The 27,383-nt window shown below is 54.2% G+C and overlaps 2 protein-coding genes across 6 annotated transcripts in view; both read right to left on the bottom strand.

Annotated features, from left to right (window-relative positions):
- On the bottom strand, positions 1 to 19,343 carry HYKK (hydroxylysine kinase). 5 transcript variants are annotated; one of them, XM_044229656.1, is made up of 6 exons: positions 19,241 to 19,343; positions 17,975 to 18,105; positions 12,494 to 12,862; positions 11,868 to 12,007; positions 7,407 to 7,590; positions 1 to 494 (listed from the first exon to the last, which is right to left on the bottom strand). In XM_044229656.1, the coding sequence occupies exons 3-6, from the start codon at positions 12,837 to 12,839 to the stop codon at positions 34 to 36; spliced, it is 1,131 nt and encodes a 376-aa protein (XP_044085591.1). In that variant the 5' UTR covers positions 12,840 to 12,862; positions 17,975 to 18,105; positions 19,241 to 19,343; the 3' UTR covers positions 1 to 33. The 5 variants fall into 5 exon arrangements, with proteins under 5 accessions (XP_044085591.1, XP_044085592.1, XP_044085590.1 ...); XM_044229657.1 differs by lacking the exon at positions 17,975 to 18,105; XM_044229655.1 differs by lacking the exons at positions 17,975 to 18,105; positions 19,241 to 19,343 and adding an exon at positions 16,681 to 16,792.
- A 1,137-nt stretch (positions 19,344 to 20,480) lies between these two features.
- The window catches only part of IREB2 (iron responsive element binding protein 2), a 42,702-nt gene continuing 35,799 nt past the window's right edge, over positions 20,481 to 27,383 (bottom strand). Inside the window, exons 19-22 of the mRNA XM_044231650.1 lie at positions 26,076 to 26,223; positions 25,867 to 25,989; positions 23,966 to 24,151; positions 20,481 to 23,258 (exon numbers count right to left, since the gene is read on the bottom strand). Coding sequence (XP_044087585.1) covers positions 23,148 to 23,258; positions 23,966 to 24,151; positions 25,867 to 25,989; positions 26,076 to 26,223 — 568 coding nt within the window. The 3' untranslated portion in view covers positions 20,481 to 23,147. The remainder of the gene's footprint in view (positions 23,259 to 23,965; positions 24,152 to 25,866; positions 25,990 to 26,075; positions 26,224 to 27,383) is intronic.

Below are 27,383 nucleotides of genomic sequence, written 5' to 3'. Positions count from 1 at the left end.
TCCACGATCGGAGCTCACATGAAGGTTCCCTGGTCACATGGAGACCCCCGAGTCATAGGACCTGGCAGTTTCAAACCAGATTTCCTCCACAGCCTTCCGGCCCACATCAAGCATCTCTTGCAAGCGCCTCCAGCCTGTTTTCGCAGTGATCATGAGATAGTCCTTGTTCTCTGGGTGTAGCTGGCAAGAGTGTGCCGCGATGACCAAGGACTGGCAAAAGCGTCCGCACACGAGCAGAAACAAGGCGCTCCTCTCCACGGGTGTCAGCGGGATGATGCTCTCAAAGCCTGCAAGGACGTGACCTCCCACGTGCAGCGGACTCTTGCTCTCAATCATCATGTACATGATGGTGATGGCCACTTCGAACACGTAGTAGCCGTAGCTCATGTCACCGAAGTCCAGAATGCCAGACACGTGGTACACGGCATCACCAAAGGCTGACTTGCTGGGCTCCACTAAAATATTATGGTCATTGAGATCTCCATGATTGACACCTACAAGGAGAAAAATCAAGCCACGGGCAAACATGAAATTCCCCAGCTCCTTCTCTGCCCGTTTCCTGTTCCTGGGGCATCGCCACTCAGCTGTGACAAGCAGTCCAGAGGGAGAGTCAAACCCTATTTTGCCTGAAATAAAAGAATTTTCTCTGAAAGGGAAAAAAAAAGCAGTTAATTTTAGTGGTTGTATTTGCTTTACTTCTGATCAGTACGAGGCTAGAGGATGCAGGCTGGCCGGGGCAAACACCCGGTTCTGACTGCTGGCAGAATGAACGGAGAGTGTTCAAAAGGAATATACGTACGTTCACATTATTGTACGAAACAAAGGGTCCTAACGGAGACTGGCTGACTCATCAGTGGAGTGTACAACTCTTGATTTTGGGGTTGTGAATTCAAGCCCCGTGTTGGACGTAGAGAGGGCTTAAAAAATAAATCTTTTAAAAAGGAAAAATAATAAGAAGAAAAAGCCAAGAGTCCTAGAATGGGCCAGCTGTGTCTTTATTTTAACCTAGGATTTCTAAAAAAAAAAAAAAAGAACTCTGATGACAAATAATTGTGAGTTCTCTCAGCCCTTTGATTACTAGATTAGACACAGATATCTCAAGTCAGTACCAGTCGAAGTGGGGGTCTGTGGTCACTGATGGTCCACAAACTCTTACTAGTGTGTATGAGATAAAAACAGACATTGAGAATGTTTAGAAAAGACTGAGAGTGTTTATAGCAATTTGTCATCTAAGAGTGTGATCGTGCATGTCATTAAGAATACAGACCAGCTTGGTGTTACTGGACTCCCACAGTCAGTCCTGTGCGGTGCAGGGTGTGACCCAGTCACGAAGAGCAGGACCACGCAGCAGGCGCTGGGGAAAAACCACACTTGTCTTTTCTCAGGAACAGTCTGAGAAATTCTGATTTAAAACCCTGGCTAAGGATTAGGGAGACACAGGGACGTCCAGGAGCATGAAGCGGTGAGTCACATACTTTCCAGTAAGTGCGTGATAGAAAGTAACATCCCTTCCTGAGTACGATGCCGATTTCTTCTAGGTGACTTGGGATCGCGTAACTCGTGCTTAAGTAATTTAGCCCAGTGGGTGACGTGCAGAAACAATGAACATTTTTGTAAACCACAGATTCCGAACTGCACATCTGTGAAACTGGGACGCATGATGCATTGGACGCCGTGTCCCAGTCTCACTGGCAAGGTTTCCTCCTCCTCAGAGGTAAAGGAGTGGTACATCTTATGCAATCAAATGGGATTTTAGAACCACTGAGTTACGTTACTTCAAGCATGCAATCTGTACTTCCGCAAGCATTTTACTACTTCTATCCCTTGTCCGCTGGCCTATCAGAAAATGATAGAGCTATTCAATGCCTGGGGGGAGAATGACAAAAGTTGTTGAATTCGAGAATTAAAGAAAGAGAAGGCATTCTGATCAAGATGGCAGAGTGAGTTCGTTCTCTGATAAGCCTCCTGTGTATAATATACATAGTAATGACGAAAATAAGAAGAGAAAATAAAGATAGAGCCAACCTCAAGAACAAGATGGACTTACATACTAAAACACAGAACAGAAATGCAGTGAGCAGGAGCGCAGCCTCAGGTCTGTGGACGGTGTTCCAGGTCGGCAATGTGCTTTACCCCTTAGCGGGACAGGAACTGGACGTGCTGCCTGCTGGGTGCAGGAGAAGGCTCACCACACGACATGAAAGGCCGTGACGTGACGTGACGTGAAAGGGAAAACCATCCGAACTCACAAAAGGATGGCAAGTCTCTCACCTCACTGCTCCCATGGCCGGGTCCAGAGAGGCAGGAGGACAGAGCAGTCATTCTGGTTACCAGAGTCTTCGGTTCAGTTTTGAGTTAGTTTCTTTTTTTAAGATTTTTTGTTTTTTAAGTCCTTTCTACACCCAACATGGGGCTTGAACTCCCCACCCTGAGATCAAGAGTCACGTGTTCTATGGACTCAGCCGGCCAGAGGCCCCTCAAATGAGCTTCTTTTGGCTCTTGCTCATGGTGCCTGATTTCTTTGTGTGCTGATATACAGTATGTTCTCTGGACACGGGTAGTGACTCTAGAAGAATAACCGGAAGAACTTCTAGGAGGCAGGTGATAGGGGCTGACAAGTGTGCTTACGGTGATGAGCGCTGAGTCATACGTGGCAATGGTGCATCAGTGTATCATACAGCTGAACTAATGCGACACTGTATGGTAACTATATGGGAACAAAAAATAATGTAAAACACTTTTAAATTAAAAAAGACCTTCTAGGGGTGCCTGAGTGGCTCAGTGGGTTAAAGCCTCTGCCTTCAGCTCAGGTCATGATCTCAGGGTCCTGGGATCCTGCCCACACCGGGCTCTCTGCTCAGCGGGGAGCCTGCTTCCCCCCACCCCTCTCTCTCTGCCTATTTGTGATCTCTGTCTGTCAAATAAAGAAATAAAAATCTTAAAAAGAAAAAGAACTTCTAAAACTGGAAAATATATGAGAGAAGAATGCAGTGGGTGGCCATAACAGACTACACATAAGAAAGAATTGATAAACTAGAGGACATGGTAGAGAAATATCTAAAATACAGCATAGGCACAGAAAAATACGAAACACACACACACACACGAGAAGGGACACAGAGGATACTCAGTGAGAAGACTGAACATGAACTTAACGGGAGCCCAAAAGGAGGAAAGAGAATGGGGCTGGGTAAGAAGCTCCCACAACTGATGAAAGACAATATCCATATACAGGTTTGAGAAACCCAAGCATATTAAGAAAAAAATCATTTACGAAAAAGAGAACATTCTACAAGAACCCCAAAGGGGAAAAGGCAGGTGGTCTTCAAAGGCTGCAGACCGAGAGTTGACCTCTCAGCGGGAATGGAGAAGCTAGGAGAGAGTGGAACCTAAAATCCCAAAACCCCCAAACCTAGAGTCCTATAAGCTGTGAAAATATCCTTCAAGGATGAAGAGAAAACAAAAGCATTTTCAGACAGGTGACACCAGAGAGTTCACCGTTAGAGAACCCGACTGGAAAACATGCTAGGGGATGTGTTCTAGGTGGGAACAGAATGAGGCCAGGCAGGAGGAGAGGCTGGAGGAGAGGAAACCAACACACAAGTAAATGTAAACAAACCTGACTATGAAACAACAGGAGCGTTGTCTCCTGGAGGCCCCAGGTATGTTCACCACGCTTACCAAATCAGTGGCTTATAAGCCAGGACAGACATAAATGCACTCAAGGTATCTTTAGGTCCCTATGTTGTCTGGGATCACATTACACTTTGATGAGTCAGGGTCTTATATGACAGCGTACAGCTCCCAAACTTCTGGACAGAAAGAAATACAGTCACGAAAAGAATGACCTCCAAAACGATGACGTCAAAAGAAGAGGAGTAGAAGAAAAGAAAGAACTGGAACAGACAGACAGAGGCGAGAGTACAGGACAGGATCGCACAACTGTACGGTATCCCAGGGAGCGGACACTGAGGCAAAGGAAACAAAGAGTAAAGAGAGAAACTGTATCGACGAAAGCTTCAGTTCGCTAGTAAGGTAACAATCCTAATTTTATGTGCACGTTGCCTGAAAACACACAAAGCACACTTTGACAGAGATACACAAAAAGTACAGGAAATCCACAATCACAGTGAGAGACGTAAAATACACTTGTCAATAATTGTTAGAACACACAGATAAAAATATCCGTAAATAGAGAATTTAGACAACAGGGTGGTGAGCTTGACCGACTAACATATACATAACTGCACCCAACAACCACAGAACACACTTTCTTTTTCAGCACACATGGACCATTTTTTTAAATTTACCAAATGCTGCTTCATCGAGTAAATCTTAGCAAGTTTGGGAGTCCTGAAGTCACGTAAAGCTGCTCTGTCCCACACGGTAGTCGTTGGCCGTGTGACGTCATTCACAGTCGTTCAGATCAAATAAAACGAGGCTCTGGCTCCTTAGTGGTACCAGCCCCACTGCAGCTGCTCCGTGGCGGCTAGAAGCTACTGCGACGGACCACGCGGACACAGACACTACCACCAGTGAAGAAGCTCTCCCGGGCAGCGCCGACGGGACCCGTGCTCCCCACCCACAGCGCAGCTACAGGAGAAATCCACACCAGAAGGGACTAAGAACCATCTTCTACAGATCTCTGTAAGTGCAGAGACGGGCCAATGTCCATGATTAGATTCCTTGCTCTTCAAAGTGTAACATAAACAAGTGTAAATAAGCTATCCTACCTATTTCCTCCAAATTTATATGGAGATTCCATCCAAACCTAACTAAAATCTTAACAAAAATTTGTAAAAATATGACACGCTGATTCCAAAATTGATACGTACTTAAAGTAAAAAGAACCCAAAATAGCCAAGACCCTCTTACGAGAGAACAAGAAGGTGTTCTTAGCCACAGAAGGTGGCCACGTTCTACCTGCTACAAGACCTTAAAAGTTAAAAAATTAAGATAGTGTGGTAATCTTTAGAAACGCCCACAAATATTCCAGCTACGTTCCCTCCAGGCACATGCTGGATTGCACTTCTCTGCTCCTCAAGAAGTTGTGTATGGCCAGGCGACTTTCTGGCCCTTTGAACTGAACAGAAGTGACATCACTTCAGGGCAGAGATGCAAGAGACACGTACCGTGTCCAGCTTCCCCTTCCCCAGCTACAGCAGCACTCTGTCCCACGCATCTCGGTCCCAGCATGAGAGTCCGCAGAGCAGAACCCAAGACAGTCCACGCTGGACAGGCCGCTGGAGTCAGAAGTAGCTCTGCTACCACAGTGCACAGTACCCAGTACCCTACGGGCCGCTTGTCACTGCAGCATAACCCTGCCGAGCTGACACACAGTGTGGTGAGGGAGCAGAGACGGGCAAAGGGAACAGGCACAGAGAGCCCCCAGGCATCTGGTTTATAGCAGAGGTGGTACAGTGAAGCCAAGCGAGAAAAGATGGCTTTTTAATAAATGCTGGTGAAAAAGTTACCAACCACAAGAAAAATTTACACCATATATAAATTTCAGACAGTTTATATAGAAATTTCAGACAGTTTATATAATGAAGCGGAAAACCTGTAACGCTTTAGTAAGATAATGCAGGAGAATATCTTCGGGACCACAAGGTAGGGGAAAATGTCTGCCCAAGGCACTAAACACTAACCAAGGAGCAGAAGACGGATATACCTGAAACCAAGAAATTCTGGACCGTTGATCAAAACACATCATAGAGAAAGCGAAAAGGCAGAATGGAACAAAATATTTGCAACACATATAACCAATGAAGGAACTGTATCCAGGAACTATCTGGAACCTCTAAAATCAAAGAGAAGGAAATCCCAGTTGAAAAACTGACTAAAAACTTGACGGGGCACTTCATGAAAGAGTTTATCAAAATGGCCAATACATGGGGAACTGCAGAGCAAAACCGAAGGAATCGCTGTTTCCTACGGGACTGGCGAGGGTCAGACTGTGAGGACACCATGGGTGGGGAGCGGTGGACACGCGCAGCCTCTGCTAACAGCAGCACAGGCACCCCGAAAAGCCGTGTGCCAGCGTCTCGTCACGCGGCACGTAGACCTGTCCTATAGCCCAGCAGTCCTACCTCAGTACGCGTGGGGCCGCGCACCCGGGAGCACAGACGAGAAGTGAGGGTCGTGAGGACCTGCGGAGCAGTAAAGGTGGGAAAGTGAAGCTGGAACCGGGAGAATTCGAGCGCGTGTGAAGCGTGTGACAAAGAACAAAGTCAAGGCTGCCAACTCCCAGGTTTTCGGCGAGATCAGCGAGTGAATGGCGGATACCATTTTCATGGCCTGAAGCTGAGCGGAGGGTGCCAGTCTGATGGGGGAGTCAACTCTGCTTTTATGCTACGGCCTTGCACTATGTTTACACAAAGTAAATGCTGCGGATGGAGTTGTGACGGCCCCCCACAGCCGACACGTTGAAGCCCACCGACCAGCGTGGTGGTGTTTGGAGCTGGGGGTCTTTGGGAGGTAATGGGGTTTAGATGCACCATGAGGGTGGGGCCCTCATGGAGGGATTCGTGCCCTTCTAAGAAGAGACACCGAGGGGAAGCCCAGCACTCTCTGTCCACCACGCGAGGACGTGGAGAGAAGGTGGCTGGGCCTGGGAAAGAAACGGAGCGTGCTGGTACCTGGACCTCACATTTCCAGCCTCCAGAACCGTAGGAAGCCCCCCACCTCGTCTCCATACCTGTGACGGCAGCCAGCGCTGGGCCCTACTGAAAGCAGAGGCAGGAGGGAGGCTGCTGCCTTCATCAGGCTTGCTGCAAGCGCCCCTTCCTGCCTGGTCCTCTGACCCGTGCTTCATGCCCCGTCAAAGGCTGCTTCTACCTGGAGAAACTGTCGCCCACTTCCATAAGGAGGTACGCACTAGCGTGCTCACCAGAACCCCACGACAGAAACAACAACAAAAACCAACCTCAAATTCCATCGACAAGAGAAGAGACTCAAAATAGCACAGTACGTTGAAATAAACGGTGGTGCACACCTGAGTAGTCAGGGACACTACTCAGTCCAACAGTGGGCGAAATGAGCTAGAACTACCCGTAGGAAATGATCAGTCGGACCGAGAAAAGCAGGTTGCAGAACTTGAAGACCGTCTGACACCATCTAACAGTGGAAAACACGCAGCATGTCACAGCCCCTCATTTATGAACCCGTAGGTAGTGAGTGCGAATTCAGTAGGGCGGGGAAGGTGTGATCACGTAAGCTGGTGCTGAGCTGATCTCAAATGTGGCAGTTTGAAGGGAGGCAGCAGTACTGTTCTTTAAAGCAGCAGGAGCAAGCTCGGCCACCCTTTGAGACTTGGTGGAACTGAGTCGTTTGTCCCCGCTCTTCTGAGGCTCTCAACGTGCCAGCGTAGACAGCAAGGAACACACTTCCCCGACCGGGGTACTCACACTCTCGGAAGTGACATAGTTTGGTCAGGACCTCGTCCTTGAACAGCTGGATGACCTGCCCGACCATCTCCCGCTTTCCGCTCTGGCCCACGGCGTCCAGGTACTTCTCCAGAAGGGGGACGTTCTTCAGATTCCAAATGAAGTTCTCCCGACGAAGATGACTTAACTTCGGGTGACGGAATTTCTAAACGGAAGACAAGGAACCTGAGAGGCTGGACAGGGAGCGCGGCCAGGAGGGAGGCTGGTGGGCGAGAGACCGTCCTCCCAGGCTCGGCGCAAGGGGCCGCGGCGCCCGCGCTCACCGACACGCTCCGCTAACCGCACACGGCCACAGCGGACAGGAGGCGTCGTTCTGAGGGCACGTCCCTACGTCACCCGCAGCTGAGGGGGACTTCCTGGAGCCCCGGCGGGAGAAAGAAGTCTGCTGACCCCGACGGCCTGCCCCCCGCCGTGACCTGTCTGACCTCACCTTCTACGATGCTCACGGACTCTCCTGCAGCCTCCCGGGGGGCAGGACCGCACGCGCACACCCCCACCTCACGGCCTCTGTGTTCGCTGCTCCCCCGGACACGCGGCCAGGCCGTGAACGTCCACCAGCCCCTTCTGTGGGAGGCCCCCCGGCCACTGCACCCGAAACGTCAGCCCCCTCCGGTCCTGCCTGCCCCTCCCGCGCTGATGTCTTCCCCGGAGCCCACAGCACGTGCAGCTACCGCTCTCCGGAGCTCACCCTCTGGCCTTACTCTCCAGCCTCACGGGAACGGAAGCTCCTGCAAGGGCCGCACCCCGGGTTGGTCCGTCTGCTCACTCCACATTCCCGCACCTACCACGGTGCCCGGCTCACAGAACACGCGGCTCCAGCAACAGTTGCTGAATAAATGAATGTTCCCAGGATAGAAAATTCTAGAATTCCAGGGCCTTTAGCCTTGGGCCACTCTATATGGAGTTCGAAACAGCTCTGCCCATCACTGCACAGAAGGGGAAACCGAGTCCAGGATAACGAGGGAAGTCACTACTCGCGGCTGAGGGGACGCTGAGGGCCTTCCGTCTGTTGGGCGTGACGTCTCAAGCGAGACAGACGGGTCGAGGGCAGCCCAGGAGACAGGCCTCCGTCAGCAGCACGTGGACCAGCCCATGGAACGTATGCTGGGTTTGGGATTTTATTCTACTTCTTTTTTTTTTTTTAAAGATTTTATTTATTTATTTGAGAGAGAGAGACAGTGAGAGAGAGCATGAGCGAGGAGAAGGTCAGAGAGCGAAGCAGACTCCCCATGGAGCTGGGAGCCCGATGCGGGACTCGATCCTGGGACTCCAGGATCACGCCCTGAGCCGGAGGCAGTCGTCCAACCAACTGAGCCACCCAGGCGTCCCTTATTCTACTTCTTTAAAAACATTCCTCTTAGTGGATTTTGCCATCCACTCTCGAGGCCTGGAGTTTGGACCCCCCAGGCTACACTGTCACCAACACAGACTTGCTAAGTAGCCTCGGTCAGAGCACCTCTCACGGGGGTGCTCTGCGGCGTTTCAAGCGGCTCTGCGGGCTTCCTGGTGCTGAGCTGAGCTGTCTCTGCCCCGTGTCCCCGGCCCTGGTTCCAGTGATGACGTTGGGCCGTCTCCCACCTGACCGGCTGCCCCCCAGAGTGTCCTCCTGGCAGAGTCAAGCTCGCCAGTGCCCAGTTACCCTCACGGGACGTGGTCGGACCCTCCTGATGGTGTGACGTGCCAAGGACCACGCCCGGTCACAGGAACGTTCGGCGTGACAACACTGCTAGAAGCCCCTGGGGGACAGGACTGCAGGTGTGAGTGGACGAGGTACAGGAGAGAAGGAACGCTGACCCTGTTCGGGACCACTGGAAGTTGACCGGGCCTTCTTCTTCCTTTCCGTTGTAAAGAGCACAAGAGACGGAGCCATGGTCCACCCGGGGAGGCTCTGGGCCGGCTCCTAAAACAGGGTGCTGCCGGCCACGCACCCCAAGGGAGAGGGCCCGGGCTCCAGCAGGAGGAGCGGGACAGGACCTGGCCCCAAGGTCAGACACAGCAGGGTCTCAACAGGCTCTTCCGCTTAGTACTGCAGATCTGCTTCCTTCGCAGTAGAGTCCGAGTGCCAACCCCAGCCGCACAGTCACTTGACGAACGAAGACCGGAAAGAACAGAAGGAATAAAGACCTCACACCTAACGGGCGCCCGGACAGGTTCGCCGAGCGTGAGCGTCACAGCTCTGGCTCCTGGGCGTCCGAGCCCGAGTTCAGGGGCCACGGCATGACTATGTTAAAGGCAAACATCCCAGGGGAGGGGCACAGGCTGTCAGACGGGAAAACCAGCCAGACCTCACCTCCCCGGCCTACGACACGCCTGCACGGCACACGGGGACAGAAGGCACACAGGAAGTCTCCCGCTCAGCCCCAGGGGCTCTGGGAGAGAGGACATGGGAGCCTCCTCCGTCCCACGGCTAGGTGCCCCAGCCCTTCTCTCACTGAGCGCCCGCTAAGGCTCCGGTGACTCTTCTAAAGCAGCAGCCACAGGAAAGGACACCGTGGGCGGGCTGACCCCGGGAGCCATGAGGGGGCACAGTGTGAGGTCCGCGGAGGCTGGCGAGCTTTCCCCAGCGGCACAGGGCTCCCTCGTGACCGACGTCGGGGGAGACTGCTGTCCTGTGTGCGGCGCCGGGTCCCAGCTCACATGTCAGAGCCCGTGTCTTCCTCAGCCCCTCGGTGTCCCATCGCAGAACATTAAATCAATCACCAAATCCGGCCGGCTCCGTCTCCAACATGTATCTTGAACCTTCCGTGGGTTCCGGCCCTCAGCCAGCCTCTCTCTGATGCTTCCTTCGCTTCCGAGACACGCTCCGCCCACTCGGGCTCTCTGCCAGCCTGTCCGCCGCACTGGTCCACGGAGTGCCGCAATGTCGCGATCTGTGCCCGTTTGAAGACCCTCCAGGCGAGGGCACATGAGGTGACGAGCGTGGCCGTCCCATGCGACTGATGAATCCCTGACCTCTACCTCTGAAGCCAATAATACGTCACATCTTAATTTAAACTAAGAAAAAAAACTCAGGAAGTAAAAGTAAAAGCCCTCCAAGCTCCCTAAACCTTTTCGTGTCGTACACGACAATGTATCTCATAATCTGACCAGCCTCCGTCTCCAATTTTGTCCCCATCTTGTTCTCTTGGCAACCAGCTGCCTTGTGAGGATGGGGGGCCGTCCTGGGGACGAGAGCCCACGTGGAGGAGACCCACAGAGCCCCCGGCCAAGACCCCGCTGAGTGCGGCTGCACGTGTGGCCCCATCCACACCCCGACCCACAGACACATGAGAAATAAATCCACGTCGGAAGGCGTCAGTTTGGAGATGGTCTGTTACGGGGCGTAGGTGGCCGGGACGCTGCTCCGTGAGGCCTGCGACAGGAGGTCGGAGTTCAGAAGTCGCAAGAGGAGGGAGGGATCGTTTATGCGCAGCTCGGGAAGAGAGGGGTCCAGCGGCATTTCCCGGAGGGCAGCGCCCGAGCCACGACCTGAAGGACGCGTGGGAGTCTGGCTGCAGGGGCAAGGATCCCGGTGGCTCGGAAAGTGGCACGTGCGAAGACGCACATGAAGCTGCGTGAGACAGAGTGGCCCGTCGGGGATCCACGAGGACTGATGGGGAGACAGACGGACAGACGGATGGAGGCCCTGTGGGGACGCAGGCAGGACGGGGCACACGGGGCCTCCCATGGGGACCTTGGCCTCCACATCGAAGCAGCGAGAAGCCGCTGACAGGCTCCGTGGTTGCATTTGTAGTTGTAGAAAGTAACTCTGAATCGGCACAAAGAGTAAATCGGAGAAGGAGCCTGACCACAGGGAGGCAACTGTGGTGAGTGGGACAGTCATGGTGGGGGCGGGGAGGCCGGGCCACAGAGGCGCGTGGCCTGTGGCATGAGCGGGACTCAGCGGGGGGTCCTGGTAGTGTTTTCCTCTTGCAGACCACGCAGCGCAGACCACCTCTGAGCGTGCGTGCCCCCCCCCCCCCGCCCCCAGCACATTGTCCTCTTCTCCCGGAGCCGGGCACGGCCGAGGGGCACGTACACACGAGCTTGGGCGGCTGCAGGGCACACTCGTCGTCCACAGTACCGTTTCCACCACCACACGGACACACGTCCGCCCAGGCCTCCGGCTCCCGCGGCAGCTCGCTCGCTGGCCGGACAGTGTGGGGCCCACTCCGCAAATACGGACAGTCTTCCGGGAGCGGCACCAAGAGTGTAGGGGCCGCCTGGAAACGCAGGCGATCCTGCCCACACTCCCGCGAGGCGCAGGGCTGGCGGAAAGAGGCCTCGCGGTCAAGAAGTGCCCATAGCAGCGGCCCTCGCCCTCCTAACAGCCCACAGGCGGCACCAGGAGAAGGGGAGTCTGGCCCTGGGTTTGTTAACTGAAACAGACCACAACTCAACAAATACGCAGGTCCTAGAAGCAAGCAAAGCCCCACGTCCTACCTGCAGGGTCTCATCCAGTTTGCCGGCGAGCCTCCCGACCTCGTACAGCAGCGGGGGGCTGCTGGGGATCTCGGCCACAGGCGTCCCCGGGAGGTAGGACAGCAGCCTCAGCAGGTAGCCTGCGACTCCAGAGCTGCCATCTGCATGGACGCAAGCACATGCCGTCACGACTCAGGGAGATGGCCGGGGCTGTCCTGCTCGGTCGTTACGACCAGGAGAACCACAGACGTCACAGGAAAGGAGCAACACACAGGCTTCACGGGTTCCACGGGACGGGTGGACAGACCTGAGGGTCTCAGAGCCAGCCACGCACACATGACAGCTCGGTGGCCCCAGGATTCAGAGGACGTGCAGGACTGGGAAGCGGGGTGCCCCAGGTCACCTGTGACCCCGAGATCAAGACCCTGGGAACACGACCTGAGCCCCCAGGTGCCCCCGTCAAGTCCTTTCTGAGGGGAAGAGTTACAGCAGATCCTGTGAATCAGAGCCCCCGATCTCCACTCTGGGGAGGCTGTACGTCCCCCATGCCTATACCCGGAGCCATTAACCGTTCCCAGTGTTTCTACTTGGAGCTCAAATGCAGTAACATACGTGGATGCGGTGACGGCGAGCGGGCGGGCTCTTACCTACGGACACGAGAAAGCTGAGGTGGCCTCCCGCAGTGGGATGCACGGAGGCCGTCGGGAAGCCGGCGGCTCTCAGGAACATGCTGACGTGGCTCTGCACTTCAATCAGCTCCGGGCTCCTGCTGGACTCGGCGTTGCTTATCTTAAGGACGTACTCCGTCGGCGCATCTGAGGCGTCTTTGGCACTTGAAATGCACACGTGAAAGTTCTGGTCATCATAGCTGGGAAGTGGCCGGATCTTGGAAACTTTTAACCCAAATACCGATTCCACTAACGCAGAGGCTTGTGCGTCACTGAAAGTCGGTTTCGCAAGAGCCTGGGGTTGCTGATGGTCTCCGTGTGACATTACGTCTCGGGAAAACAGACCAACTAGAAGAGGATGCACAATGAACACGTTTACTTGAGTGATTTTTCTTAAGACCCATCATGCTGCTCGCTCCTGATTCTATACATTTTATTAATTTTCACTCGTAAAGCTGAAAAATTAAATTCGTAAACGGGATAAAGAAAGAGGTGTTTGGGCAGGTGAATAAATAACCTTGCATCATAGATCACTTTCACACTCACCTCGCAAACAGGAGGGAGGAAAGCCCCTGGCACGCCCTAGTCCCATTCCTGGCCCACTCCCCGCAGCAGCTGTCTTCCCGGAGAGACTGAGGCCGCGACACGAGGAGCCCTTTGCCGAGACACACCGAGACCCTGGACCCATGGTATCGTCCCTTTGACAGAGGGGACAGCTTGGGGCTAAAACAGAAGTTCAGATCCAGGGATCTTACTCTGTTGCCCACCAGTTCCGCTGAATCATAACCTCACCGTCCAGCTCACCATGCACACTTCCAGTCCAGAACCATGGGCTGGTGTGCGAGGCACGGTGTGAGCCCTGGAGGACACGCGCAGAAGCCCCAGGGCGCTCCGGGACACGAGGCATGTCAGCTCACGGTCACAAACACCCTCCCAGTCCGATGCTCAGAAGCTGCTCAGGACATCAAGTCACAAGGCAGTAAGTACCAAACTGAGAACACCAAAGAGCCCTGAACTAAGCACACCCCTGAAGCATATGAATTAACACTGGACTCAGTTGACCTTTACCTTGCAAAGAATCACTTTCCTAGAGCCAAGCAGAATAAGGGCTGGAAGTAAACATGATGGTTAGTTCCACAAGGCTGCCCAGCTGGCTCAGGGCGTAGAGCGTGTGACTCCTGATCTCAGGGTTGTAAGTTTGATCCCCATGCTGGGTACAGCGATTACTTAAAAATAAAATCTAGGGGTGCCTGGGAGGCTCCATGAGTTACGTGTCTGACTCTTGATCTCAGCTTACGTCTTGATCTCACACTGGGTATGGAGCTTACTTAAAAAAACAAAAACAAAAACACGATGGGGCGCCTGGGTGGCTCAGTGGGTTAAGCCTCTGCCTTCAGCTCAGGTCATGATCTCAGGGTCCTGGGATTGAGCCCTGCATCGGGCTCTCTGCTCAGTGGGGAGCCTGCTTCGCCTTCTCTCCCTGCCTGCCTCTCTGCCTGCTTGTGATCTCTGTCTAATAAATAGTATCTTTTTTTAAAAAAAACTGCACACACTTGGCATCCCTCAAAAGCATCTACGTGACACAGATACCACAGAGAAGGGCTTCTGAACAGCCTTCAGGAACCAAATGTTTGAGTTCCATGCACCCTCACTTCCCTCTTTTTCCAAAATAGCTTTCTTCCAACGCCCCCTTCATACTAAGCTGTAGGTAATGAGTAACATCTGCGGGCGGGCTGCATTTCAGGGCATGATCCTGATGGCGGTTCAAGGGATGGCGTCATACAAGAAGCATCTCAAGAAGAGCGAGCTCTCCTCTACAGAAACTGGAAGAGCTTCCGGAGGGCTCTCTGGAGGGCCATGTCTAGATCTCGACGCTGCTTGGTTTACACGGATACACACATCCATCTGAACCCGAAACTTAAGGATAAGATCTGTGGATCTCACTCCTTGTAAATTTAATCTTAAAAAAAAAAAGTACCTGTGAGAGACTGGCAAGGACAAGGGGCTGAGGGTGGGGCCTTAGGACCTTCTCGGAGCTCCCCAGATCACACTATGCCCATGAACGTTTAATCACTTCGGATCTATGAAAGCCAGAGCTCACCTTACTCCTGTGAGGAGACGGGGATAAAATTCAGAGAGGCACACTGGGGCTCTCCCATAGGACACCCTCCCCACCACAGTCCCAAGTCTAAGCCTGATGACTCAAGTGATGACAAGAATTTTAGCCTAGGGACTTCTGGGTGCACAGCTCAAGCCATGGTCCTGGGGTCCTGGGATCAAGTCCCACATCGGGCTCCTTGCTCAGCAGAGAGCCTGCTTCTCCTTCTGCCCACTGCTCCCCTGCTTGTGCTCTCTCTCTGTGTCAAATGAATAAAATCTTAAAAAAAAAAAAAAAAGAATACTAGCCTAAAATGCCATTCTCCTCCCCCTCCCTGCCTTCCTATAGATCCTCTTTCCAAAGTGCCTTCTCTCCCCTCAGAAGCCTGCAGCCAGCCGCTCCCGCCACGGGCCAGTTTCTACCACCTGTCACAGTCTCGGCGTTCTTGCCAATCACTTTCCATGTTCGCTTTCTGACCAGCGTATTTGCTTTCCAGGCTTGTTCACTAAGATGCTGTGACAAAGCCTGAATGGTGTTTCAAAACATAATCCTTGCACCTGAAACTTGTGGGAAACAACATATCCTTTCACATTGTATTTGGGCTTTAAGACTTCAGAGAAAATTTTAACATTCCTTCTGGAGGTTGATAAACTGATATAAGGCCAGTAGTAAGAATACTTGAAGTTCAAAACACTTGAAAGGTTTAAACCCAACATGAATTGGATTCACAGTTTTTAAACTCCTAAAGCGTTAAGGATGTCAGAGTAATTCTGAATTTGATATGAAGCACAAACCCTTAAAGAGAAAAGGAACCTAGGAGGCAAGTGGAGAAGGCCTGTCTCCCTTCCAGCCTAGAAAATGTTCCCAGACCTTCGTCCAACGGGGCCGGCGCCGCTGAAGGAGAGGGGAGCAGAGTTGGCAGCTCTCGCCGTCAAAAGACGATGTGCTACGCAAAGGAGCTGGGCTGATCCAGTGTATGTTACCACAGTACAAAACCCCGAGGGCAGAAAGTTGCTGCAAGAAACAAAGCTTCATTAATCCCAGCAGCACGGCTGAGCCTCGGAAAGGGCGCACTTGGTCACATCTCTGCTAAGTAGGGGTTGGACAGGTCCACCCTGAGAGTCCCTGGCAGCTCTGACTTCCTATGCTTCTACGGTTCTTTCTCTCCGAGCTGAAGATTGCCTTTCTTTGTACACGAGGACTCAGACGATGACAGTAGCGGCACCGACCATCAGCTCCTCAAAGTCAGTGAGCACAAGGAAAGAGACACGTTCATCAGTGGTGTGTGCCCTGATGTCCGTGGTGTGTGGAGGGACAAGGAAGAGAATCCAAATCCCGGAGGAGGTCGGGCTACACGAGGCCAGAGGGCTTTACCAAGGGACTGAGAAAGCATCCAGGGAGCAGACGTTCTCCAACCCCGCGCGAGACCCGTGAATCCCACACACTTTGTCCCACACCCCGGGGTCTGGACTTTCACCCCTGCACTGTGCTGAGACACCCTGGTGGAAACGCAGTTAGTTATTCTGGGTTCTCCCCGCTCCCGGCCAGATGGACAAAGTCTGGTTAGACTCGACTCAGGACGCCCTGCACAGTGCCCTTTTCCCGCGATTCCCCTGCTCCGACCTCGCCGGGTGCAGAGTGGGGTCATGCCCAGGGAACATCGGTGACCCCTGTGCCCAGCCCAGGGCCCCACAGTGGGCGGCGGCGGGCTCTGGAGGTCCTCCTGCTGCAGCAGGGGGTGTGGAGGGGAGTGGAGGGGAGTGGGGTGCTCCAGGACCGGGCAGGGGCTGGCGACCCCAGAGGCAGGAAAACAAGGAGGTGGGGGCTCATGGGTCGGGGGCTGCAGCCCCGGGACCGCGTCCCCACCCACGGCCGCCCCTCCGCCCGGTCGCCACGGGAGAGTCGCGGGCCGGGGCGCACGGGTCAGGGGGCTGCGGCCCGGACCCCGCCCCACCCACGGCCGCCCCTCCGCCCGGTCCCCAGGCCACTGCGGGAGAGTCGCACCACAGTCCCCCCGGTGCACCCCCAGTGCTGTCGGGGCGGTCCCCGCTCTCCCCTGCCGGCTCACCCGCAGCGACCCGTGATCCCGAGGCGACACGGCTCTCCGGCGGCTCTCGATCCTGCCGCGGCCCCAGGCAGCCAGAGCCCGCGAACCCCGACTTCTGATTGGCCCCTCGCTAACCCGCGCCGCCAATCAGCGTACAGTCCTGGGGGGGCGAGGCTGGGCTGCGGCCGACCCGCCCCGGCCGGCAGGATCGGCTCCTGATTGGCTTTCCGCAGCCCTGCCCCGCCCCCACCTCGGTGGTCCCTCCACTCAGAATCCGCTATCTTCACGTAATTGGGCTTCTTGTTTCTGATTGGCTCTTCGCGACCCCGCCCCGCCCGCTGCAGAAGGGCCCCTGCAGTTGCGTGCAGTCCCCGCGGCGGCTGGGCCCACACGCCCCCGCCGCGCCTGGCCGCCGCACCTCCGAGCGGCCCCTCGCTCCCAGGCCCGCGGGCCGAGCAGCACCCGGGGGCAGGGGGCGCCAGGGCGGCCGGGGAGACCCCCACTGCAGGAAACCGCCGGGTGCGCGCCGGGCGGGGGTCCCCGGGGTCGGGGGGGCCAGGCAGGACTTCTCGGCGGGCCGGAGCTGACCCACGACGTGGTGTCCGTGGTTCTGTCGGGGCCCCTTCGTCTCCCTACAGGTACATGACCCCCCGCAGGTACAGCAGCCCCTCCCCCTGCAGGTACACGACCCCCCGCAGGTACAGCAGCCCCTCCCCCTGCAGGTACACGACCCCCCCCCCCCGTGGATACAGCAGCCCCTCCCCCTGCAGGTACATGACCCCCCGCAGGTACAGCAGCCCCTCCCCCTGCAGGTACGCGACCCCCCGTGGATACAGCAGCCCTTCCCCCTGCAGGTACACGACCCCCCCCCCCCGTGGATACAGCAGCCCCTCCCCCTGCAGGTACAGGACCCCCCGTGGATACAGCAGCCCCTCCCCCTGCAGGTACACGACCCCCCGTGGATACAGCAGCCCTTCCCCCTGCAGGTACACGACCCCCCGTGGATACAGCAGCCCTTCCCCCTGCAGGTACACGACCCCCCGTGGATACAGCAGCCCCTCCCCCTGCAGGTACACGACCCCCCGTGGATACAGCAGCCCTTCCCCCTGCAGGTACACGACCCCCCCCCCACCCCCCGTCGATACAGCAGCCCCTCCCCCTGCAGGTACACGACCCCGTGGATACAGCAGCCCCTCCTCCTGGTACACAACAGTCACACACACACCTCGGTTACAGCAGCCCCTCCCCCTGCAGGTCCAGCACCCCCCACACCCCCCGTCCAGCACCCCCCACACATCATCCCCACCCCCGACACCTGGAGGTTCCGCAGGCCCCTGTCAACCTGGCCTCCTGGTTAGGTCAGCGTAGTTCTTCTCTGCTGGGCTCTCATCTCCAAGGAGCAGGGCTGTATTTTCAGGTCCTGGGGGTTTTCTTGTCTGGAAATCCCTTCAGGGTGTCAAAAGCAAATTTCATTCCCATTTCCCACAACCCAAATCTGACTCCTACCGGCCTCTTAAGGCCTTCAGTTTACTGTAGCCCGGAGGGCTCCCGACTTCACTCTGCGGTGGGTTTTTCTACTCCCTGCTCTTCTCCCGCTGACAGCGGAGGGGAGGGGTGTAGACTGAGCTTGGAAATGGTGAGCTGAAGAGGCAGGGTTAGGAGGTCCATAGCACCCCTTTCCGCCCACAGTGCCTTCTTCACACAGACTGTTAGGTAACCTGCCCTTTCATTTTTAAGTAATCTCTACCCCCGGCGTGAAGCTGCAACTTAGAGGGGCTGGAGATGGGAGAGGCAGGAAAACGAGGAGGCACAGGTGAGGGGGCTGCAGCCGTGCACCCCGTCCCCATCCACAGCCGCCCCTCTGCTGGGGTCCCCACGGGAGAGTGGGAGGCGGGGGGTGCATGGGTCAGGGGGCAGCAGCCCCAGCCACCGGCCCCAGCCACGGCCGCCCCTCCGCAGGGGAGTACCGTGCTTCTAGGACTGAGCCAGCCTTGAGCCGGCCTGCTCAACTCGGCCCTCAGTAGCACCCTCACACACACATCTTTTGAGCTTTTCTAATTATGTCCTTAAGAGACACTGCTCAGTCACAGGACTGAGTCCAAGAGAATGAACTTTTCTAAGGCTTGTAGCACACGCTGAATTAGGTTTCTCCTCAAAACACCAATACTGGATATCCTAATGAAAAAAGCACCAATCTGGTAAGAAAGGTCATACCACTGTGGGATTAAGAGTTGTTTCCCGTCCCCACCTGGCCACCTGGGACACAGCGCTGGCTCTCAGAGCTCAGTGATGCACCCCTGTAGGAAAAGGAGCCGGACCCCTTGCAGCTGAGCCAGTGAGCTCGCCTGCGACACGGGACGCCCCATCTGCGCGCTCCTGCAACTCCTGCAGGCTGCTTAGAAGGCTCAAAACTCAGTGATGACGTCCTTGTCACCATACACGCAAACTCTGTAGGGACCAGACAGGTTTAAGAGCTGTTTCAATTTCGAAATCACACTAAACACAAGCTTTTTTAGTCTGGTGTTTCGGAAAATGGATCAGACAATTCACACCAGATCAAAACAAATAGGCTGTGGCCCACCTCATTCGTAACTGAAACCCCCAACTGGCCTCAAGTGAGAGCTGGAACCAAACGTCGGGACGGATGGTACTTCCTGGACGCCGCTGTTCTCCAGCCCCGCCAGCACGAGCCTCCGGAACACACACTTCACAGAACACGAAACTGCAATCTTCAGACAATTCTTAATACTGTACCAGCCTTGGTTGATGAATAGCAGAGTCTCTTCAAGTTGATTACCTAATCTCTACCCTGCATGCGGGATGTGAACTCGCGACCCTGCGGTCCAGGCGCCTCCTATTCCAACTGAGCCAGCCAGGCGCCCCCATGATCACCAAATTTTCACAACTTTCACTGCTCGCTCAGGTTGCTGTTAAGAGTGGCACAAAGGCGGCTCCTTCTCCATCACACAACACTGCTCCAGAACGGAGGCCCCCGGCCCGGCTGCCAGCTCGGGCCGACTAACGAGCGGCCAGCAGGAGGTGGCAGCTGATCCCAACGTTGAGAGACTCAGGAAAACACAGCGTCTCCATCCTGCCTCCTCAAGAAAAAGCCACTTCCTCCTGTAACACAAGCTGACACACGAGGCCAGTTCAGTCCGACGCTGACTGGAACGTACATCGCCCGCACACGGAGACCGTGGAACGGACGTGACGTGCAGCGCGGCTGTGGAAGGACCGGCTCCCTCACTAAACCGGAATGCAATGTGTGGGTGCACCAGGGTGCTTCGAGACTCACAGAAGAGGGGGAACCACGACAAGGAGGTAACTGTAGAAGTGACATTTCTAGCACGACGTGAAGTCTATTTAACCAAACGCAGCTAAGGACAGGAATGCCTGGCTCAGAAGACCGTCCCCATCTAAAGAATGTTCAGGTAAAGGCAGCCCAGCCGGCTAGCGTCTGGACCAGGGATCCTCCTTTGGGTGAGACCATAGTCTTTTCAACTGTAAAATGGGATTCCACGGACCCGAGAACCTGCTGGGACACTGCTTGCGTGGATTTCGACTCTGCCCACCCTTCCAACGGGACTGCCCCACCTGGGACGAAGGGCCCACAATCACCCTGGCTTCCATTCCCACTGGCCCCAGACTAGCAAGGGGGACGGGGATGACCACAGCTCTTTCTGGCAGTCATGTCGGGAATGACTAACCTCTCAACACGTGCGTAAGTGTCCGTGAAGAGAAATTTCTGGATGCCGTCCTATCTCTTTTTAAGTTACGGGGTTTTATTTTCAATCCACCACAAAGTATTTTATAGCAAGAGATATGTGATAATACAATTTGCTTTATTAAAAATAATTTACAGCATCAATAACATATACACAATTGTCATGAACTGAACTTTGCCTCCAATAGATTTTTATACAATACTTAACATTATTGAACTTAAAACTGTTACACTGTTTTGTTGGCTTTAAATAATAGACAATGATTTATAGTTACTTGAGATACATGGTTTCGTAGTCATATATTATTCGTAAAGTTGATAGAAACATCGGCACTATCACACTTCAGGGGAAAAAGCCCAAGTCCACCTGCTCCCGCCTTTATTCCTCCAAGTCAACATCCAGTATCTGAGCACCTCTCCTGCACCTACCGGCCACGACCGGTGTCTTTTACTGCCGCCACATACAACTGCCAGACCCATCGCGTCTCCACGTCCTACCGCCCACCACCAAGAGGGCGGACGCACTCCTCCTGTGGAACAACCGCGGCGACGGGGATGCCCTCCCGGTCAGAAACCGACGACCACTGTCACCATGGACACTCCCAGCTGTCATGCTGCAACTCCACAGGGGGACGGAAGCCCCGGTCGTCTCCTTGTGCAGGGACAGTGATGCTGAAGGCAGCAGGCACGGCCACAGCGGGCGGCATCATTTTCTTAAGATGAGAAGAATGCTACTGTTGGGGTCACCTCTGAAGTTGTACCCTCAATTACAAAACTCACTTGCTTCACTCATGTGCCTGCTATACTTCCTTTCCACAATACTGTGCATCTTTTTCAACACCCAATGACCTGGACAGAGTCAACGAAATGAAAGCCAGAGACGTTCCGTCTCTGCACACAGAGCGCTGGGCCCGAGGCGGGAGCGGACGGCACCCACGAGGGTGCACAGCCGGACTCCTTCTCTGACGCCGGCCGTGGCTGAGCGCTCTGCTCCACTGTCTCCGTTGTGCGGGAGCCAGAGGCCGGCATGTCCTGGTGCTGGACCAGGGACAGGGACCGCACGGGCCCAGCCTCCTGGCCTAGCTATTTGGAGCCGACGCCCACGGCCACGGATGACACAGACGTGTCCCCAGGCACACGGTCTGGAGCCACCACCTCTGCCAAGCATGCGACAGGGATGTTACCATGGAACTCGCGACTCTTCTGATTCATGTTTTCATGTGAATTAAACATACGCAGGACAGATACACGGGCGTAACAACACATCAAAAACACAGCGTGAAAGTACCACAGAAAAGAGTCCAAAAAATTTGAAAGAAGAAGGGAAATCATGTTCTCAGACTCCAGTCCACGTGATTGTCTGAACACAGACTTGCAGACAACTTCCAGAAGACAGAGCCCATGCGCGCGCTTCTGGGCAGAGCTGTCAGCGATCCACACCCCCGGCGCCCGCGATTCCGGCTGCCATCCAGCAGCACAGTCCTCCCTCCTGCGCCACGTGGGCTGGCCAAGCCGCGCAGACCGGCTGGGTCAGAGGAAGCTATCCACATGGACGAAAATCTCTATACCTAACCCTTTGGCTGCTAAGTTTAATTTCTTAATTTAGAAAAAAAGGCATGGGACATTCTGGAATTAATTTCCCAACCTTTTTCTTAACATTTGCCAAACATCTTGTTGACAGAACACTTGCTGCGGTGAACGGACATGTGTGTGGAGAAAGTAGGGTTTCCAGACAGCGACAATCTCCGTGTTTTATCCTGATAGTCAACTTTGGTTAAAACAAAAACATAATTAATAGAATCATGCATCCCAAGTAAAATAAGGATTCGAAATGACAGAAAACCAATTTTAAATAATTAAGAAATAACTAACATTTAAAAAATGCTTTGAGTTGAGCAGCAACCACATAATTTAGGATGGATAATTTAAAAGTCTAGAGGAAATCATTTAAGCATTTAATGATTCAGTTCTCTTTAGCAACTAGAAAAGAGTGGAATTTTGGTTAATGATACCTAAAATAATAGGTTATAGGAAGCAACAGTGTCACATCAAGTGAGCAAAATCATCAAATCCACTGCCAGGACACCATCTGAGGCTGACGGGAGCAAATTACTGCACACGATGGGACACGTGTGTTCACACACCCAAGCCCCGTGTCCGCGTGTGGAGGGACCTGGGCCCAACGGGACACGAGGACTGTGTCTGGGGGAGTGTTGAGGCCCCACAGTTAGACGGCCACTAGGATCACCCCAGCTTCTATTATGAACTGTGAACGTCGACCATGTCCAGCTCAGGTCTGAAAGTCCTTTTGTAAATCAGATTCCAACTTCCACAATTTTAGAGTCTAATCCGGCTTCTCGATTCCAACCTGCTAGTCTTAAACCAACAAACAGTAGTACACAGTTTACAGGTGCGAAACTTAAACAACTTCAGGAAGGTTATTCATGTAAGAATCTTCAACACAAGTTCAAATTCTGCCTTTATTTACAAAATGGTCTGATAAAATGCCCCCGTACTTAGGGGCCTCTCCCACAGCACACCTCACACGTTGATTTGAGCATTGTTAATAGCACCATTCGTGTATTATTTAAAATCAGAAAGATTTCATTTCAGTCCCTACGTTGATTCATAACCATTTACACCCGCGGTGGGATCGGTGAGCGCACGGGACCGTCTGCAGCGGCAGGCAGGGAGCCCCGGGTCCAGCACGAAAGGCTTTACTCGCAGTTACCAGTTCTGAAAGGGTGTCCGTGTGGAGTAGAGACTATGAGAATTTTCGGGCCACAAAGTTTAACAGTCCTCCGTGTTTGTACAACGCCACCTCCACGTCATTGTCAAACGAAGCAATCACGCTGAATACTTTCCCAGTGCTCGTCTTGAAACAAACAGAAACAGCTCACGTGAGCGGGAGCATCTCCTGAGTGCCCCCCGTGCTCGGAGCCTTTGTCTCCAAGCCCCACGCCGCCCCCTGCCAGACTCTGCGAGGCCCTCCTCCCGCCAGATCTAAGCACCACGACCTCTCGACCAGCCTCCGCCCCCAGCGCAGAGCCCAACGCAGGGCTCCAGCTCACGACCCTGAGATCACGACCCGAGTGGAGATCAAGAGCCGGACGCCCCTTCCTCCCCCTTTCTAAACGGCAAGTCCGGGATCACCTACGACACTCCGCCAAGGGCAGCCGACTCTGACCAGGCAGGGAAGTCCCACCCAGTGCTCTTGTCCACTGTGTACCGACTGGTCAGTGTGTGGACACCGGCTACCCTTCCCTGCGCTCCTCCGAGGCCTCCCCTGCAAACGTGTGCGGGCTGCATTCAAATCCCATCAGCGCGGAAGCAGCGGGCAGCCAGGGAAAGGCCGCGGCCCCGCGAGTGGGGAGCCCGCGCGTTGTCTGGTCCCAGGACCGAGTGTCACCCGCTCTGCGTCTCCTCAGGCTCCCAGCTGCATTAACACGGCTTCACAGGAATCAGACCACAACGCGCGTGCACTAACTCGCGCAGGGGTGCCGCTGACGAGCACCCTTTCTCCTCGGTTTACACCCAGCTGAGCACGCGGGACACACCCACAGACGAGAATCCGAGAGATACCTTCATGGTTAACGTGACTCCAGGAGACAGCTCTTCGGGAAATGCTAGAGAATACGTTTCTCTGCCGGTGAGGCCCAAGGAATCTGCATTCTCTCCCGGAAGGAACTGCAGTGGAGCTATGCCAATTCCAATCAAATGATCTTTGTGAATTTTTTCGTAACTTTCAGCCAAAACAGCTTTCACACCCTGTAACAAATGTGCATTTTATTTCTTCCAGTCAGCTCTTCAAAGTTGCTTTATCAGACCATTTTCAAGGGAAAAAATTCTGCTTGTGGCCCCTTCTATAAAACTTCTTAACCCAAGAGCTTATGGTCTGTGCTGTATCAGAGGACTACGGATGATTTCTGTTTTCAGGCAGCTCCCCAGCTGCTTCTACCTGCCCCTGCGCCCTGCAGGGCTGAGGCCAGCAACACCTGGCTCCAACAGGGCTCGGGAGGGCCTGGGATGCTGGCAGACCCACACACACGCTCAGCAGCCCTCTCCCTTGCCCTGCCACACGCACACAGAGAAGTGCGTCCCACGGCGGTGGAGGAAGTAGGAGACGTGGGTTCTACACAGATTGAGAAGCTACGCGACGCTGAGCAGACATCCGACGACAGAAACCATCGGGTGAACGCAGAGTGACACCAGAGCAACAGCAAATCCTTGTTCTCTGGAGAAAACAAGCCGGAGAGGCTCCAGACCCACGTTTCTCAACTGTCCCTACTGTCCTCCTACGGAGCCTTTCCCAGACATTCTCCTCCAGCCCCATCTGCCCCCGCTGCCCGCCCTGCCGTTTTCATGCCACACGGGCCCTGCACCTGCTCAAGTACCCCGTGTGCGTCTCTACTCTGCGTGGAAAGAGAGGGACGCGCTGTCAGCACCCAGCAATCAGTCCTCAGCCCTGTGAGCGCCATGGCCCGACGTGAATGGAGAGAATGCATGCCCTGGACCGGGGAGGTGCCCGGCACAGGAGAGGCGGCGGGGGAGGGCATCATCGGGAACCAGCATGAAATGCAGGTCCGCATCGCGTGAAGTTCGTGCAGACACGGACCCCTGGGCGCTCCCAGACAGAGAGGAGGGCTCCCGTCCGCGCGACCACATGAGGCCCATCGATGGACAAAACCCAGCCGACACCCCCAACCTGCAACGGTGCTTCAGTGTCTAACTAGACAGACGACTTAGGACCAAAGCCTCATACTTGTCTGTTTTAGACAAAATTCGAGAAAAAAGGGAAGCTGTACCTGTAATTAATATTCCGGAGATAATTACTATCTCAGAAGACGAGAGAATCTGGCTTGTTCCTGCAGCTCCTCTGAGCACTCAGTTCTAGGGGTGACCAGAGACTCCGCGAGGGCGGAGTGTGCACGGTCACCACAGCTAGGAGGGGTGCTGGCCGCCCGCTCCGAGCACTCCTGAGCGAGCGCAGGCAGAGGGCACACAGCGTGGGTCCTGACGACCCTCCCCAGTAGCACCTGCCCCCACGTCAGCCAGGACGCAGGTGCGAGATGTGCCTTCCCAGCAGGTGGCCAGGAACCATTACCTCCATCCCTCGGCCCCCCTCTGAGTCCATGAACCCCCAAGAGAGAAAGTGAAGGGCAGGGGTGGGGGCAAGTAAAACTCTCAGTGGGCAGCGGAATCAGCATTCCAGAGGGTCGTTTAAGACTGGGGCCTCCTTTCCCTCCGCTGTACGGATTTCCTCAAGTGGGACCGACAGAAATCAAATCTAACCCAGAGTACTAGAACGCAACTAGATCAGTACCAAACATTATACGTGATCCCCTAAAAAAAAGACCCACCAATATGAGTTCCAATTCAGCATAAAAAATCCAAACAAGCAATATAAACTCTGACAGAATGTCACTGACAAAAGGAAACATTTAAACATCAATTTTAAGAAGATAAAATTGAAGCATCAGTACCAGCAGATACGGCCCTTTGGCAGCCCAGTCTCTGGAATTTCCGGAACCGTATTTCTTCCCTGCCAGGATGATCAGCGGGACACCTTCCTTCTGGTACAGCTCGGCCGCCTCGAACACGTCAAGCTGTGGAGCGAAAGCAAACAGGAGCGTCTTCAGCACAAACCCGGGTCCAGGCAGCGGCTGCCCAAACGCTCCGTGCGCAGCCTTACCGTCTGTCCCGACGGGAAATGAATTGTTTTGGGAGCAGGTTTCCCGAGGAACTTATTAAACAGCTTGATATTTGCGAACGTGCCTCTTGTCATCACGGCGTCGTTGCCTCTGCGGGCCCCGTAGGAGTTGAACTCGCGAGGAGTAAGGCTGTGAGGAAGTCGTGAAGTTGGTTTCATTTCAGACAGAAAACCTCCACGTGCTTCCGGACCCTACAACTCACTCAAAAGTACTCTCTTTATAACGGGAAATTCCACACACACACAAACGTGGGGAAACAGTGAATGCCCAGCCACCTGTTTTCTTCTGGAATTATCCCCAGGAGACAATTCTGAAACAAACTCAGGTAACATATTTTAACATATTTCTCTAAAACTTACGAACTCAAAAAATACTACCTAGATAGGAAAAAAAAAAAAATCACAATTTCTGCCCATCAACAGCCAGTCGATAACGGAATCAATCATTCCTCCAAGAAGCACTGGTTGTCTGTGCGGGCTTCCCTGACGCCCGAGGACAGAGCGCCCCTAGGCAACCTTTCCTCAGTCGAAACAGCATAAAGGGAAGAGTTGCCACCCCTTTCCAGAAATTCACATCGGGCCCCTTGGCTTTTACCAAAACCCTATGCAACACCAGGACCGTCCTTCGATTTCTTTCACTCAGCGCCACCAGGAAAGCGCAGCGCGAGGTGACCTGGCCCCCAGGAGTCCCCGCGCCAGGAATGGCGGCTGACGCCGTAAGCCGGGCGGGAGGGCGCTCGTCACCACCGGCCTGGTCGCAACACACGCGACCTCTGAGAGCCCAACAAGCGAGCACAAGCGACAACCAGGAACCAACGCTGACCAGTCTCTACTTTGGTCTTTTCCGCAAAGGCAGTAAGTGCTCTAAACCTGTACGTTTAAGCGGCTTAACGTAGGAGGACAAGCCTGAAAAGGGGTTTTAAGGGCCCCAAACACATCCTGACTGATAAGAACTAAGAGATCCGTCCTCCACGTCAGAACCCGTACGGCAATTCCCGTTTGAGAGCGCGGGGACTGTTTCTGGCGGGTGCTAGGTCACGGTTAGGTGCCCTGGCACCCTAACCACCACGGGTAGGTTACGACCACGATGGAAACCATGACCAGAAAGACTTTCTCACCGCTACAAATGAAAGCCTTGTGTGTGACAGATTTATGCTCATCAAGTTATGAGACAAGGAACTCCTATTAGCAACTTCTACCAAAAAGGGTTTTAAATTCATACCAGACTACAGTTAACCAGAGAGAAAAATTCAAGCACGAATTCCACAACAGCACTGGCGCGATCGTGAG

The sequence above is a fragment of the Neovison vison genome, chromosome 13, assembly GCF_020171115.1.
Source record: "Neovison vison isolate M4711 chromosome 13, ASM_NN_V1, whole genome shotgun sequence".
Taxonomy (NCBI): domain Eukaryota; kingdom Metazoa; phylum Chordata; class Mammalia; order Carnivora; family Mustelidae; genus Neogale; species Neogale vison.
This window is presented reverse-complemented; position numbering and strand designations above follow the sequence as displayed.